General features: G+C 37.6%; 1 protein-coding gene across 1 annotated transcript in view; it reads left to right on the forward strand.

Annotated features, from left to right (window-relative positions):
• The first annotated feature begins 2,479 nt into the window (after positions 1–2,479).
• Positions 2,480–17,218, forward strand: part of cntn4 (contactin 4) — a 126,410-nt gene continuing 111,671 nt past the window's right edge. The window contains exon 1 of the mRNA XM_054616652.1: positions 2,480–2,556. Coding sequence (XP_054472627.1) covers positions 2,502–2,556 — 55 coding nt within the window. The 5' untranslated portion in view covers positions 2,480–2,501. The remainder of the gene's footprint in view (positions 2,557–17,218) is intronic.

Here is a 17,218-nt window from a genome sequence, read left to right on the forward strand (position 1 = left end):
ATAACGACTCACGTGACTAACAACACTTACGAATCAATGGACTAGCAACTAAGATTTCTAAGGACTCACTTGACTAACAACTCTAGTGACTAATGACACTAGCAACTTAATTGACTAATGTCACTAACAAATCAGTGGGCTAAGAACTAAAGTTACTAACTACACTAACAAACTCACGTGACTAATTACGCTAACGACTCATGTGACCAGCGACACTACTGAATCAAGCTGCCAACAACTCACGTGGCTAACGACTGATGCAACAAAATGTACTTTTATTTTTGCATGTGCTGTTTTTGTCTTAATGCCTGCTAAGAGTGATAGCCATCAGGCAACCTTTAGCCTCGTGGTTAAGGGGCATACCATATAATCTTAACGTGCATAGTTCAATACCAGCCACGGGCCTTTGATTCATGTCATGTCCCTCTTTCCCCATGTTTCCAGACTGTTTCTCACACTTTTTCTGTCCAGTCAGGCAAAATGCCAAAGATAATCTTTAAAAAAGTAATTTCTATAAAGGCCATTGAGGACAAAGGCAGATACATTTGTAGAGAAATGAAATGAATACATGCTCTTTAGATCTTCCTTCACAATGTGATGATTTTTCAGTATCAAAAGTAATCCACATGACATAGTTGGACATGTAAAGTTGCAGTGTTAACATGTAGTGGTACTTCTAGCAGTCAATGCAGCATGCCTTCCTATGACTGCCCTTCAATTTACATTACTTTAAAAAACGTACTGTTTCTATTCACTTGAATATGACATTTATATCTGAGCTGAGTATCAAGCAATCCAATGTATCTATTGCTGAATGTACTGTTTGCATCATCTTGGACTCCCGTACATGTTTGTAAGCACAAGATTATTTTTATACTTGTATATCTGTTTCAATAATGTTTGTCAAAATGTACACCTACAACTTTAGCCATGTAGCTGTCGTCTAAAACAATATTTATCTGTCAACATAACCTTTTTTTTTGTCACCCAAAACATTATTAAAAGTGAACGTATTGTGTGATATCAAAACGTGTTTAACACAAAATGAAATGAGACAAAGGGAGAGCAAATGTAATGACAATTAAATTATATTGGATTACGTTCCTCTTTTTTTTTAATTTTACATAATCAGTATTTCTTTTGCAGTGCAAATTTTATGTTTATGAAACAAAAACATGTAAAATAACATTCACATAACTCTCACATTCTCAGTCACCTAACTTTTCCTCAAATTACAATAACTCGTGAAACGTCACCTGTTTTTATTAGAGCAGACAATGTAATGTATAAAGAAAATGAAAATGTGTTAGCAGTAGTTAGCAGTAGTTAGTCCCCAACAAAACCACATCGTAACTTTTAGGTTTCCTTTTTGACGCTGACCATCTTTACACAACACATTTTTTCTTCACCTTAGCCTCATTCATACCTTCAGCTGCTTTCCTGTCACTTGGGTTTGTACGGAAGCCCTGAGAGGAGAGTAAGAAACCCCAAAAATTCTGGTGACCCATTTTTTAAGTCTGACCTTACTGGTTTTCTTTCCTGTGAAAAAAAGTTTTGCCAGGATATATTTTCTAATTCAATCTTTTTTCACTGTGAAAACAGGAGAAGTTTGGCAAAAAAAATAATTTTCTTTTTGTTTTTGCAGATGAAAATTAGAATTACAAACAGAAAAATTATGCTGGCAAAACCATTTTCACCTGTTCCTAAAACATAAGCACAAGCGAGAATATTGATCCGATTTAGAAAATGGATAACTAGAATTCTTTTTTTGACTTTCAGGGCTTCCGTAGATTTGAGATGCTGAGAGCAGCTGCCTTCCTGACACTCAACAAACTTTCAAGTTTTAATCCTCACCCTGGGGAGATATTGTCTGTGTTGAGGGAAAAGCACACAAAAATCTTCTAGATGTTTCAGCGTTTCTCATCTTTTGGCTTTGCCCTTTCATGAGCATAAAAGCTATGAGGCTTCAAGCAGGAACAATGCTAGGAGAACTTAAAGGAGTGGCTCTGCTTTCATATTGACTTAAAAGTAGCTATCCCTGGAGTTGCTGGAGATATGAAAATGAATGTATATGAGATATTTTGTGTTAACGTGCCCACCATCTTCCCAAAACTGAGACCCCTTCCTTTTATCCTGTGGAGCAACTTTCAGAAAAGTAGAAACTGGAGTGACTTGAGCTGTGGATTTGATGAATAAAAGGGATTCATTTTAAATAGTGGTTGAGTAAATACGCCATGAAGTCACAGGTTTAAGTATATAGTTGCGGTTTATAGTTAATGCTATTGCTGCGTTCTTTCTACATTCTTGCTGTCTTTTCGTGTTTTGTTAAACAAGCATGCTGAGCAGGAAAATACAAAGCTGCTAATGAGAACCTGGCCACCTCCATCATCTCATGTGTTTTTTTCCCCTTTTTTTACAGACTGGGAAACCGGGAAGGTGCAAATCGGATTCCATACATTTGTGATTGGATGTGAGACTACTTTGACCCTACAAAATTGAAGATGGTGTTGCTATGGAAACTGCTGCTGCTGCAGTCACTTATGGGGTGCCTTGCAGGTAAAGTATCTTATTAAGAACTTTTGATGCATGCCAAAGCTGCCTTTGTGAAGTCCTTATTCATATGTATTTGGGGCAAGTGACAGTATGAAAGCCGTAGTTTAGAAAGGAGCAACCTCGAGTAGATTAACCATAAGCAGACATATTTTTGCAGCACCGTTGTGAAAATATAGGAATATAGCATCCATTCAAAAAGGACTTTTTTTAATTTTTGTTAAGTTAGCCATTGTCTGCCAAGACTTCAAACTGAGGCAATATTCCATTTTAGCTCTGCCTTAGTGCTGTATGTGGCACTCAGAAAAGGTTAGCAATATCATCCTGAATGTGAATGAGGGTAGTTCAGCCGCATCCCAGTGGGGATGAACATATTATTTTTCAGGTAGTTTCATAGATCATAAATAAGGGCATGATTTTATCAGGAATGGAAACCCACAGTAATACAAAACCCTGCCATAAACCTAAATAGCATAGACATTACACAAAGCTTTTAAAACATTCAATAAGGAATATCAGATGGGAATTGTACTGTATACAGTATAATGTTGTTAGATTAGTAGCTATGAATATTCAACTTTCAACTTAATGGACTGATCTATTGTCACAAAATAAAATAATAAACAGTAATCGAAGAATAAACCAAACCAGACAATCTTAAAATCGGTGCATTACTATTTAAGGATCATAATAAGTGCTGATGTGAGCACACACATTAAAGGTGCCCTTTGGATTTTTGACCACAAGTAGTACTGTGGAGCATTGTTTTTGTGAGTGGGGCCACGGAATGGAAACATAATTTTATTTTCAAAAACTCCACGGGGAACCTTTAATGTGATCTCAGTACAAAGGAAATAAGTCTATATTATTAATGGGTTTCCATTGTCTGTCATTGTAAAATGAGATATTAATAGGGTGCTGCACACCTTAGCCAAAGACTTCATTGTTCATAATCCATAAATTAAAAAAATTAAGTGTATTTAAGATACATATATGTTCCAGAGGGCCTTTTATAAACTAAGTTAAATGTATCTCATGTCAGGTATTACAGTTACCTGGGATAGTTTTAGAACACGACTGACCCTAAATAGGCCTTTCAAAATTGGTCCAACATTTTAGTAACACTAAGTCACCAATCAATCAGTCTATCAGGGATTGAACCGATGAATATATTGAGCCACTAAATATATACAAAATACTGCTGCTATTGTAGCCACAGTTATTATTATTCTGTGAAAGAAATGCTGTAAAAGAAGGTTAATATAATGTCAATTTGTCAGATTGATGTACAGCATAAAAGAGACTATGAGTGAACAGGAAATCGACAGTTTCAAAAGTCCATCATTCACTTCACATGCAGTTAAATTAAATTATAGCTTCATTACAGCATGGTGCCCATTTCAGCCAGAGGCTCTCTGGCATTGATCACATTTTGATGGAGGACTTTAATTTGTCTCCTTTACAAAGAGGAGGGGTCACCAGAGAGCATCAGTTGAATCACTCAGGCTGTTTAATCAACAAGTATTATCCGAATCAAGATGAATAAAAGGCTCTATTGAGGAGGTCTGAGCTCTGGTGAAACCCTGCTTCTTTTTACTCAATACACATCAGGCCTGTTGTGAACCCTTTGACCTCTCGTGCTCATTTGATTATCAGGTTTGTTTAAATCGCTATATTGTATTGGCCTTGTGGTTTCGCCTGTGCCCGTCGCTGTACATCTGGCTCTAACAATCCCACATGATCACGCCGCTGACGGCTGGTGATAATTGACCAGGGTGCTTTGGCGTAGCTCAATCCTCATGGAGTTTACACCTCATGGAGGTTATTTCTGTTATGGAGAAATTCATCAAGGGTGCAAACGTGATCTGACGCAAATCAAGGACTGCTATAGTCGCCTCCTGGGGTATAGTCCTGTTTGCTTAACCCATCCTCCTTGCAGGAGGAGAGCAAGATAACATTATCTGTTAGCAGCCGGTGGGCAACACGCTCCTGTGAAGCTAACAGCTAACGACAAAAAAGGTTACATTGAGTTTCATTGTTATCTATTCAAACTCTGTTCGGGGAAACAAAATAAGTTATATTGTTATCATGAAGTTCAAATGTTATCATGTCATTTTGTTGGGTTTTGGTGAGAAAGGTTTGAAGGACATGTTTTCACAACATTATAAAATAGATTTAAGAAAGGGATTATGACCTCTCTGACTTTCAAACACTAGCTCTAAGTGTTTTAGTTTTTTTACCGTGGTAAAGAATTGGGTATTAAGAATCGTGAATTATATATTTGTTCTGGTATGGTGACATCCCTAGTATCACAGATCTAGCCCAAAAAATCTTGTTTTTTTTGAGCAAGAATCAAAACCTATTGGGGGCCTTTTTGTAACACACTCTAAACAAGAAGGTTATATCAGGTAATATCCTCATGTTGTATGCAGGTTTGTATGGTTCCATGGTCTAAAGATACATTTTTGTCTTCTCTTTCATTCAGACAGTTTGATGTGAGAGCAAGAGCAGGGTTTACATCATGAGAAAAGCTGGTGAATAACGACACAATTCCTACATATTTAAACTACGATGCACAGAACATCCATGAACCACAGCCCTGAAAGGGACGCTCTTAGACCAAAATTGGTTTATCTTCCTTTCAAAATTCACCAGGCATGAACATTTCAGGGATGCATATACTCAGACCTCCATAGCACTAATGTGTTTTCAGCTGAGCTGGAAATGAACATCTTGGAGCATTTTTAGATCTTTAAGCTTGAGAAGAGGATTATTGTACTAACCCTCGCACTTATCAGTTTGGAACAAAACTCACTTTGCAATGGATGATATGGCCTGGATATGGATTAGAGAGGTGGCTGAAAAATTGACTACTCTGGACGCAGGAATGGTGCACAATATGCAGCCCTAAAAAGCTGGGCTTTAAAATGCTGCAGAGTGCTACAATGGATTTGCAAGGGAAGCGAACCTCATAGAGGTTTGGGGAAAGGAATTGTACAGATGTTTATTGCAGCTTTAGTCACACTGCTCAGCCTGAGGGGTTATAAGTTGATTTGTTTTTCTTGCACAAATTAATAAAAAAAAGCTTCATAATGACATATGTGCCAGTTGATTCTAAAAATCCAATTATGTTTGAATTAGTCACCTGCTTGTTCACCAGATGACTGCAACAACAGGGGCCAATGTGAGACAAAGTGATGAAGGGGGGCATTGTTTCATTTCAACTCAAAAAAATGCATTTTCAATGTTTTAAGATTATGGGAGAAATTTACAGGGAATTCTGCCATATGTGAACCTGGGATTTAGCTCATTCTTTTATCATGTCAAATATTTCACCTGTGTTATAAAGATGTGGGAAACACGAAAGACACTGATAGGGTGAGGAGTGAGCGACTTGCCCGCTTATGAAGAGACAACAGTTGAAAAGAAATCATCTCTAACACTTCTCTCGGTGTTCAACTGCATGTTAAAACATAGAAAGGAATCCTGGTAGGTTTTCTACCAAATTGCATAGCATAGCATATTCACTTGCAGCCTCAATTTGCCAGCTGACTTACTTACTCTTTCATTCAGGCAAAGATTCAGGTTTGTTTATACACTGTAAGTGTAGGGCTGCAGATCACTATCAATATAACTTTTGTGCATGCTAGAGATGTACTAGCAAAACATAGTTTGTTTATGAACGTTTTTTGAAATTCAATTCAATGGATCTCCAGCAAGCAGACAACCGAAACCGTACTCACTCCCAACTTGTAAACTACCATCAGTTCTTGATTCCCAACTCGTCAAATATAAACCCATTCTCAGTTCCCAACTTGCCAAATATCAACCCTTCTCATTTCTCAACTCGTCAAATGCCAACCTGCTCTCCGAACTAACTCATCAAATGCCAAACCGTTCATGATTCCCAACTTTTCAAACAACAACCCGTTCCTGATTCTTAATTTGTCATATACCATCCCAAGGCACCTTCTGCGTCCATATGAGACGCATCAATCTTTCAACTAACTCCAAATGAATAAAACACATCCACGTTAGTATTAGATGGTCAGAGACTCTGACGTAGTATAAAGAGCGACAAAGTATGTGTAGCAAACAAACAAACACAGACTTTCACCCAGGAGACACCTGTTCTCGTCCCGTGTAAAATCAAGTCAATGTTGACGTATTTTACTGTCATTTTGTTACGTAACTTATGTAACTTAACGCGCATATGTAAGTTAGATAACAAGCACCAAGTAGTTTTGTTGCCTAAACCTATCAAAGTAAACCTAAAAACTATACACTGTTTGCATGTATTGAGCTGAAACCGTACGTTTCCTGTTAACGTGCATGTTTATTTTGAAGAGACATAATGCATGTAAGGAGCAGAAATTGACCCGCCGTTTCTGACACATCCAGAACTAAAGCAAGAGTAGTTACCTAGAGCAACAGTTTGAAGTGAAGGGCCACCGACCAACCGTCGGTATTTGAAGAGTTAGGAGTGAGAATGTGTTGGAATAACATTTGTGTAGCTAACATTCCAATAGGGATGGATTACAAGGTTACATCAAGCCACAGGCATATCCTAGGGGCTTTTTTTCTGTGCTTATTTGCAGTCGGACTCAAAGACGAGTGTTAGAGATGATTTCTGTTAAATCATTTTTTTTCTTTTTTCTTAAACGGTGGTAAGAATTTCCCAAAAGTACTGATAGTATAAGTGAAATGTTAGAATGATTTAAAAACTATGAGAATGACCCTTCAGGATTTCAAGCATTAGGACACTTACTATGTTTTGTGTTTGATATGATATAAATGTGCGTGTGACAGTGCATTGTTACACTGGGTGACGTGTTACTCAAATATGATGAATATGGGCACTGTAGTTTTTTTTGGACTCGAAAAAAAGCAAACATAACAGCCTTGATAGCTTGGCTTTTTGTATTGCAAAAGATAATCAGGGTAGAGGCAGAAAATACACTAATAGTAAATCACAAACTACTTTTCACAGCAAGTGAAAATCTAGGCTAAGCTTAATTTAAAAATAGCAGGGCTTCCACCATCTCTGTTTGTATGTTTACACATCTTTTTATTGGTTATAACAACGAATAGGGACCTACCCATCTTACAGGAACAGAGTTGTTTCTTAATTTCATTGTCTTCTGTCACGATCTCCAGGTTATGTGGTGGTTCACGTTTACACTGTGATCTATAGCCTTTAGTTTCTATCTTTATCTTTTTAACCTGCTTTTGCTGCGGAATCAGATTGAAATCCTGGACTAATGTAGACCCCTCTGATTGTTTGTCTGAAAATCACTTTTTTGTTTTTACAAAAATGTGATATCTTTTCACTGACTGCGGTTAGTTACAGTGTGGGCGCCATGGTAGCTCTGTCAACTTGAGGTAGTAGCAGCAGGGAAGGGGCTTAACGAGGGGTCAATTGTGACCCTACTGGTAGGTGTAGGAGGCCCCTTTGAACCCTTATCTACAAGGCTGATATTCAGTTGGTATCATTTGAAAGAGCTTTCCAGGGCCAATGGTGTAATAGATGTATGCATATTGTTACTTAGCGCATTAGTAGTAGTGGTAGCATTGCGGCCTCCTTGAGCCACATAACCCTCACCTTTTTTATCATAGTGGTCCCTTGAGACTCTCCATTATGAGATAATTCTCTGTATTTCTTTCACTGAAGTTAGATAAAATATACTAGTATTTGTCTTTGTATAAATTTGTACGTATTTATAGCAGTTCACAGCAATTATTACTTAACAACACCAGGATCTTTTATTTATTTGCCTCCTTGACATATTCCACAACACATCTGTGTACGACTCTAAGATCTTATTTAACCATCATGAACATATTGATGTGAATACACATGTTTACAGCACATGTTAATCTATTCCCTGCAACATATTCATAATAGATTATACATGAAGTAACAACACAGTCTGAACATATATACTCACAGCACATTTCTCTTTTTGTTGTTCCTATGAATAACAGTAATTAGGTTTATGTTTTTCAGACATTGTAAGAAATCAAAGAATCAATCATACAGCAGACAATACACACGCAGTGTGTGCTCCTTAACAAACGACTAACAAATTGAGCAATTAAACATCATATCTGCATTACTAAGTTATAATAAATGGTTGTAAGTGTCACCCTCTTTCATTTTTCACGCGTTAAGATAACTGCTGCCAGCTTACTGCCGATAGGAATAAGTATGCTAATATAACAACGCTTCCTCTCTGCTATGCATTATTAAATATTTATTTGAATTTTAATGCATTTATTTGAATATTCATTAAAGAGGATCATATAGAGATCATAGGGGGATCGTATATCTTTTTTGTCTCAGAGCTTTATTCACCTGAGGATTGTTTGCTGAGCACACTAACATGATTTATACTCATACTTACAGTCTCTCCTGGGAACTGCCTGCATGAAGTGTGTGTGTGTGTGTGTGTGTGTGTGTGTGTGTGTGTGTGTGTGTGTGTGTGTGTGTGTGTGTGTGTGTGTGTGTGTGTGTGTGTGTGTGTGTGTGTGTGTGTGTGTGTGTGTGCAGATTGAATCAGTTCATAAGCATCTTCCGCTGAAGTAAGAGTATCCGCCGATATACATCTCCCATCTGTGATATTCACAGGCATTGTTTTATGGATCTCAAGAAGAGTGTTATTGCTGAGGTAACAACTAAATAAACAGTTTTTTGTGAGTCCATTCTGCAGAAATAAGAAAGAAATGTCAGACAAAACCGAGGATAAGATGAGATAAATAAGAGTTTAGTCTGGAAATGTTACAGAAGCACTGAAGACGGGCCCAAAAACCAGATAAAGAAGTATTTAAATGAAATGAATATAGATGAGATAAAGGAAATTAAAGAGATGACATTGAAAGTTATTCAATACATACATAACAATATCTTACACATATAAGTAGTTGTACAGAAAAATAATATTTTTTTTATTTCATGAACATATGTTTATTTATGTTGTCAGTTATACTATAGGATATATTATATTACAAACTGTTTTACATTACATTACAGTCATTTGCTTTTATCCAAAGCGACTTACAATCAGTAGTATATTACATATCATTCACCCATTCACACACTGATGACAGGCTACCATGCAAGGTGCCACCATCAGACTCTAACTAACATTCATGCAACATCCAGTCCACACCGATGGCAAGCCTTCAGCCCAAGGACACATCGACTGCCGAAGCCGGGTATTGAACCACCGATCCTCTGATTGGAGAACTACCTTGCTCTCCACTACGCCACAGCCGCCCCGTTTTATATGGTTTACAGGACTGACATAAATGCTAGCTTCTCCAATGGGCCGACATTACCTGCACTTTATGTAACCGTATTTTTTTAGGTAATTTAACATAATATTTTTTTCACACCTCACAACAAGAAAGAATACTTCACTAGCTTTTAATTATCTGATAAAAAAAAACTGGTAATGCTACTTATGTAATGAGCGAAGAGGCGTTAGTGTTTACAAAGTTGGGTAAATTAAAACAAAACTATAAAAAAAAAGAAAACAGAAGTTGGATACTTAAACTTCATACAAAACTTCAGCTGCCACCTTAAACAATGAATTTGAACAGTTTTCATTGTTGATGCTGAACACGAAAATAAGTATTTAAATGAAATGAATATAGATGAGATAAAGGAAATTAAAGAGATGACATTGAAAGCTATTCAATACATACATAACAATATCTTACACATATTAGTGGTTGTACAGAAAAAAACTTTTTTTTATGAACATATGTTTTGAAGGCAGTATGAGTTTAGAAACTAAGATCAACCACTTACACTAACAACACAAGTTTATGTTGTCAGTTATACTTCAGAAGATATATTATATTACAAACTGTTTCATAGAGCTGAACTTGCATTGTTCAACCATAGAAGAGTCGTCCTTGCGGTTAAACAGAGCTCCTGCTCACGACTAACAATGTTTGAACCATGTGTGCCACTGTCTATGGTGGCCCTAAAAGAGATAACCACCAAGCGATGTTATAACAATTCAGTTATGTATTGCAAAACAATCTGCTTAACGGTAAAACAAAAAGTAAATAAGTAAATAAATAAATCAGATCTCTCAAATTGATTGTTGCTGATGACATTTCTTGTTAATTAGGAGCCTAATGAGAAATGAAAGCCTCATAAGAGTCAGAATAAAAGTTGTGAAAAACAACATCTAATCAGAGGCATTTTGCAACTAATTGCTGTGCAGAACCTAAGTAGGTCAGGCAGAAAAAAATCAAGTTGAGAGAGAGAATGTGTGGTTTTGGCAATAATCATAATAGATGTGTAAAAAGTGTGGTGGGATTTTTCTTTATCAAAACTATACTGTTTATTCTGCATAAAAAGTGCCATCATCAAGGAGTAAAATTGGGTTTAATGTTTTAAAATGCTGGTCTAATAAACTGAATTATAAGCAAGACAAAATAACTTCAATTTATTTGTTTCATATAACATCATTACCCTGTGAAACTGGCTTTCATTCCCTCTGCTTTTACAAACCAGTGGGTGTGAAATGGACCCTCGCTGTTAACACATATTCCATATATCAGTGTCCTTACTATATGGAAAAATGAATATCCCCAGCCCAGTGAACTACTTGTGTGCTGTGACAGAACTATCTATTCTAATAGTTGCAAGAAAAGCATGAAGGATTTGTGCAGATATTCTCCATTCTTGTCGCCTTGAACCCGTTTATGGACTCTTTTACGTCCTCACAGCCTTGCCGCGCCGGGCGGCAGGCCTCCAGCAGCAAGGAGAAAATACATTTTCTTCAAGGGTCGTGTGTCGCAGTTCCACTTCTTGCAGAGCCTTGTGTATTATCTCAAACAATCACAGAGGACTGCATCTCTAATGAACTCCACAGAGAGTCCAAGGGAAAAAAAACCCATCTGCACTAGATATTTGTTCCGCCTCCGTAGAAGACGCACTATCTTTTGCTTTGTTTTTGAGAGCAGGCTGTTAAATGTGAGTTAGAGTGAAAACCTTATTTCGCAAAGTGGACTCACTTAGGTGCTCCTCAGCCGATTTTTTGTATTTATGCTGAGCCATGCTCAATAAATTCATATGCTGTCACCTGCAATTGGACTAGAGATTTATTTTTGTTTGCTTCTTTAAACTGTCACTTGTCAGCACGGAAACTGCTCTTTGACAGACCAAAGCAGCTCTACAGTGAATACTAGCTGGAGAGCGGGAGCACAGAGATGAATAGGACGCTGATATCCTCTCATTTGTAACCCTTCCCCCGTCAGTTTTCGGCACATTTTGGATTACTCCATATGTGTATTTTTAGACAATTTCCTGACAAAAGACCACATAGCGAAATAGATCACAGTAACACACAGAGATAGACTGATTGACCTGATTTAACATTGTATACTGAGAGGTAAATGGTAAAAGTCGGCTATCAAAAACAACCAGGAACTGAGCTGGAGTTCTGCAATTTGGGAAAAAGTTGAACAGCATTCCAGGGGTCCAGAGCAGGGGTCTATTTTACCTTCTTTTGATTTATTTGAAATGAGCATTGTTAGTGAAAAATCTGTTTAAGAGTGACAATCTAATTGTTTACTCCTTTTACATCTTGCATTAAAATGTGTTTTGGGTGATGGGATTGCAATCGTATAGTGCTTGACCACATGAAAGTACAGGTGTAAACAATAGACTGTATAAAATAAGTGGACGTGACACAATGGTGAGCGTTGTGGAATGTTGTTTTGAAGCCTGGAGTTTGGCATTTTGGCCGTCGAAATCTTGGCTTCTTGCAACCAGAAGAGACATAAGAAGGTGAAGCTAAGTATAACAAAACACAGAATTAGACATTTTTAAAGGTGACCAACATTTTTTCAAATTGACTTTAATGTAGAATGCAATAAGCATGGTGGATGTGTGTGTGTGGTATAAACTGTTTGCCTTAAATTAAGGTTTTCATTGGCAGTGTCTCTTGTTTATCCAACACCCAGCTCTTATTTCAAGTAACTTCTTAGTAAAGCCTGAACGATTCTGTATTTTTTGGGGCCAATACGAAAAATGTTTTGTTAATGGTAAGTCGACATAAACCCCCATATGATATATCTGCAATAAACTGATATCGCCCAATACATCCATTTAGCTCCACTTTTAAGCCAAGGCTTAGCTGAACCAAGTTACTAAGCTAAATAACCTTAACTACCTACATTTTACACTCGGAAGAAGTTTTCATCTGATTCTTCACATTACTCGTGTCCCCAACTTGTCAACCATGTTCCAGCATTTCACAACCTTTTTCCGAGACCGTGTCAGAAGTGCAACCAATGCAAGTATTCATCTTAAATGCACAGTGAGTAGCTTAGCAGATCGAGCCAGTGGCTTGGAGAGCACTAATGCTGAGACAGACACATAGCTGGGGGGCACTGTGCAGCCATTTAGCCATGTGTCACCCCAAGACTGGATTCAGCGAGTGAGTCACAGCCTGCCCTGAGCAGGACACACTTGACCACTGCGAGCCTACTGTCATCGCAAATAGGAAAATAGGACAAACTGCTGAAGTCATGACAAAGGGCTGCGCATGCTTGACATTCAAAAGCAATATTTATTTTTATCATGATTGTTATGCTAAATGGACAAGAATCCGGCTCATCTGCTGACATTTCTAAACTGCAATATAAGTGTATTATGGAAAAAACATCAGTTTAGAGTTTAGAATCTAATAATTCAATTCTGTTAAAAAGAAAAAAACTGCTATATATATATATAAACACAAGGATACTGTCCATATCCACTACAATAGCCCAACTCTAGTACACTGTGCCAGGTGTTAAATTGGGCCGGAACGATTTGACACCTTCGATGAATAAGGAGGCCAAAATAAATGTGATGGACAGTTCCATACAACAAAATGTCAAGCAAGGTCATTTTCCGTGTGCTGCAGCTTGGCGTCCCTTCCAGCTGATGCCATCGAGATACTCGCTCAACAAATCAGAGAAGTAATGTCAGCCCACGGTTATTTTTTTCCTGCTGCACCACTACACCCGAGTTAACTAAGAATCCTGTTCTGCGATATTGACAGAGAAAAAAATATATATAATGCAAGGTTGTCTGGTATAATACTCAAGTCTATACAATCAAGTACAATAAAGGCGAGGCATTGCTATTTGCAAGGCCATTCAAAGTGCAACTGGGCAAACTGTAGCATGTCTATAAACACTTCAACCACGTCCTTTCGCTCCCATGCATCCTTACATGTGCAACCCCTCAATGCATGTGACCTCATATTTTTAACAGGGGTAGATAGAGATTGCAAGCCTCTTAGAAAAAGCACAAACTACTGTAATATGTTGAAAAATGATATATTATTCAAACACATTAATCTTTGGCTATAATAGGCAGGTTAATCAGTCTTGCTTGTCAACAAATACAGCAATGTCACAGTGCTACTGTCATAATGACAAAAAATGTACAGTATCTACATAACTCACTCTAATGATATTTTAAAAAGGTGTGAGACTGTCGGGTCAAAAATACACCTATGCATTATGCATTATCCAAACTCATTACATTATGCAATACGTCGCTCCGGCAGATTTCTATTGGTGCTAATGGACCTGATTCATATGTAGAATTATTTGGACAGACAGACGGATGACTTGAAGGCCCAATTATGACATTTCATTAAAAAGAACTCTAAGGAGGTGTTGTGGCAATTCTTTCTTTTTTGCCCGGGCACATGGCAAGAAATGTCACCCCATTTGGCCCCTGAAAGTAAATTATGAAGCAAGCCTGCCGCACATTTGATAAGATAAACTCCACGGCTGAATCGTCGCACGGCACCACGAGTCCCGCGTCTGTTGTGCACCCATAAAGACGATCGCTATCTGATGCGATATCAAAACATGTGAAGGTGCGGATTCGGCAACGGGCAGCGGCTTCCTGTTTGTGTTGGTGAAGGGTTATTATGAGTAAGACGGGGGGGATCATTACCTGTACTCCAAGACGTGCTTTGAAAGTAATGAAGTCAGACGGCACCATCCACCCATTACATTAAGTTATTGATGGCAACAGATGGCACCCTTTAGCATATCAAAGAGTCCCTCCTCCGCCAGTTTGCTGACTTATTATTTGTGTTTGTATTGGCTATGAACGCTTCAAGTAGCAGCAATGTAATTCAAGTTGAATTTACATTTGCTCAGTGAACTTCTCCAATTATTGGCGCAGGCCCCGACTGAATTAAGGAAAGAAAAGAGTTGGAATATTTTTTTGCCACATGTCATAGCAGGAGAGCACTGCTGTAATTAGTAATAATAAGTCGACTACACCTAAAAAAAATAACCTCACGCAGTTGGTATGAATTGGAATTGTTTGTTTTTTCTTTAACATTACATTGTTTCAATGATGTGCACGCCTTTCAACGCTGTAAGTCTACACAGGCAATTGTTAAATGAATCATTTGTTTCTTTGGCTTTGAGTTTCTCTGTACTCTTAAAACCTGGGTTGTGGTCGTATAGTCTTTTTGTTTGGGAAGGTTTCGTACTTAGTGAAATTAAATAAGAAACCAAGTGTTTAAGTGGTAGCCATGATAAGAGCAGGTCGAAATCTCTAAATGAAAGTAAAGGTGCTTCAATTCATTGGCATAATGTACACTGAACCATCCTTTAAGAAAATAAAAGGAGATAATGCTCTCATGGGTACTTGCAGCAGCAACTTTTCAAACAAACCACTCAGCCATCAATACCATCTGCTGTATCTGTTTAATTCTAGGCTCAACACGTTGTTATTGTTATAAGTTGCATTTTCTGGAAAGTGGTATTTAAGTTGCAGGAACTTGAATTTCCTTGCAATTGAAGTGCCCTACAAAAATGAATGTAGGAAACACAATTTGACATTGAAGTCAATGCCTTGAAATTGAATTGGGATTACTTTTCTTAATTGGGATTAATCTTTTTGAGACACACGTTCTGAACTACAACACTTGACTGGAGGACCGCGGCCTCTTCTAAGTCGGCCAATAGTGAATCAGCTTCACTTAGCCAATTAGCCGTGTGGCACTGTGCCTTGTTTCCTCAGCCGGTGATCCGGCATTATAATCCCCTCTGGATGAAAGAGCTGGTAACTGTGGGATAAATACATCAGTTGTGCTGCTACAAAAATCTGTTGGTTTAAGGGGGCTTTTGCAATTGTAATGTAATATAAACTTAGTGGCCACCTTATTGCAGGTACATCTATACAATGCAATACACAGCTCTTCAAAAAAAACAACTTAGTAAAGCTTATGATGTTATTTTTTGTTTCATCTCGTTTATATAAAAAAAATGAGTTTAATTTACATACACGAGATGGTCAAATTATAATGTCAGTTATAAAACTGTCACAAATTGCAGCTGCAATAAAACATTTAGAACTGAATTTACTCCTCTCTGACAGTGGAACAAAAAGTGAAGATGCTTTTTTATAATGTGAATAAGTCGGGGAGCTACAAAGCTTACAAATATTACACAAGTGTTAATAGTAGCTGTTAGCGACCATCTAGCCGATATCCATTAGCAGCCAATTTAAGGATAATTCAAGGTTCACATTTAACATCAAAGGGATATGATACCCATTGCTATTGAAACCAATTAAAATTTAGATTTTTTTTTTTATCTCTTTTAACAGCTGGGGAACTATGGCTCCAAAGTACAGCACAGCTCCATATGTTTCATTGCTAACTGACTAAGTGAAGCTGACTCATTGTTAGCTCACTGTTGGCAGGCTCAGAGAAGGTGTGAGCTACTGTACGCAGTCCTTTCAGAAAGGACAATGTAACATAAAGGGCATTCACTAAAAATCCCATACAATTTGAATTTCTCCCACACATTTTAACAAGGAATACAAGTCGCTATTACTACTAACTGATGTTTATTCACTCCTAATGATTTTTTTTATATATACTTGCTGTGTTGCTATTCACTTTCAATTCTGCAGGCTTTGATTAAAAAAAAAAAGGACATTTTAAAACCTCTAAACCTGCTCAAGATTGGCAATCCATCACAGTGAATATGATGCCAGCTGCTAACTCATAAGCAATTGTTGTTGTTGTTTGGTGGTAATGCCATGAAGACTTTCCAAATCATTCTGCATTTACAGAAAAAGCAGCACCGCACAATCATAATGTAATCGTGACAGCGATAAAAGCTGACAAGATGTTCAGTGTGATGGATTACACATCTCTCATAGGATTCCACACATTAAGGTAAAAAAAAAAAAAAGAAAATAATGACAACAAATGACTGTGTGGAAAAAACATTTCAAAAATGTAAATTACTGCATAATCTCAATTTGAAAAGATGGAGAATTCAATAATCACATTCAAATGTATCCCTCATACCGGTAACAGCTCAACATATAAATAACTGCAATTCAAATAAAGTCTCCTCACTCAAACCTCTCGCTTACTGCTGAAGTATTTTACACAAACGTACATCACTCTGGATTAATATATTGTCCTCAATCAATTCTGTGGTTTAATGTTGTTGCCTAACTGAAGGACGTGGAGCATCTGTCATAGCAGCACCAGCACCTCCCGGATGTTGCAATAACTGCCACCCAGAATGATGCACTCCTAATGTGTCTCCATAATCCTGCCCACTGCCCCGTGAAGGGCATTTCTTAGGTTGACGTGCATGTCAGACG

The sequence above is a fragment of the Anoplopoma fimbria genome, chromosome 17, assembly GCF_027596085.1.
Source record: "Anoplopoma fimbria isolate UVic2021 breed Golden Eagle Sablefish chromosome 17, Afim_UVic_2022, whole genome shotgun sequence".
In the NCBI taxonomy this organism is placed as follows: Eukaryota; Metazoa; Chordata; class Actinopteri; order Perciformes; family Anoplopomatidae; genus Anoplopoma; species Anoplopoma fimbria.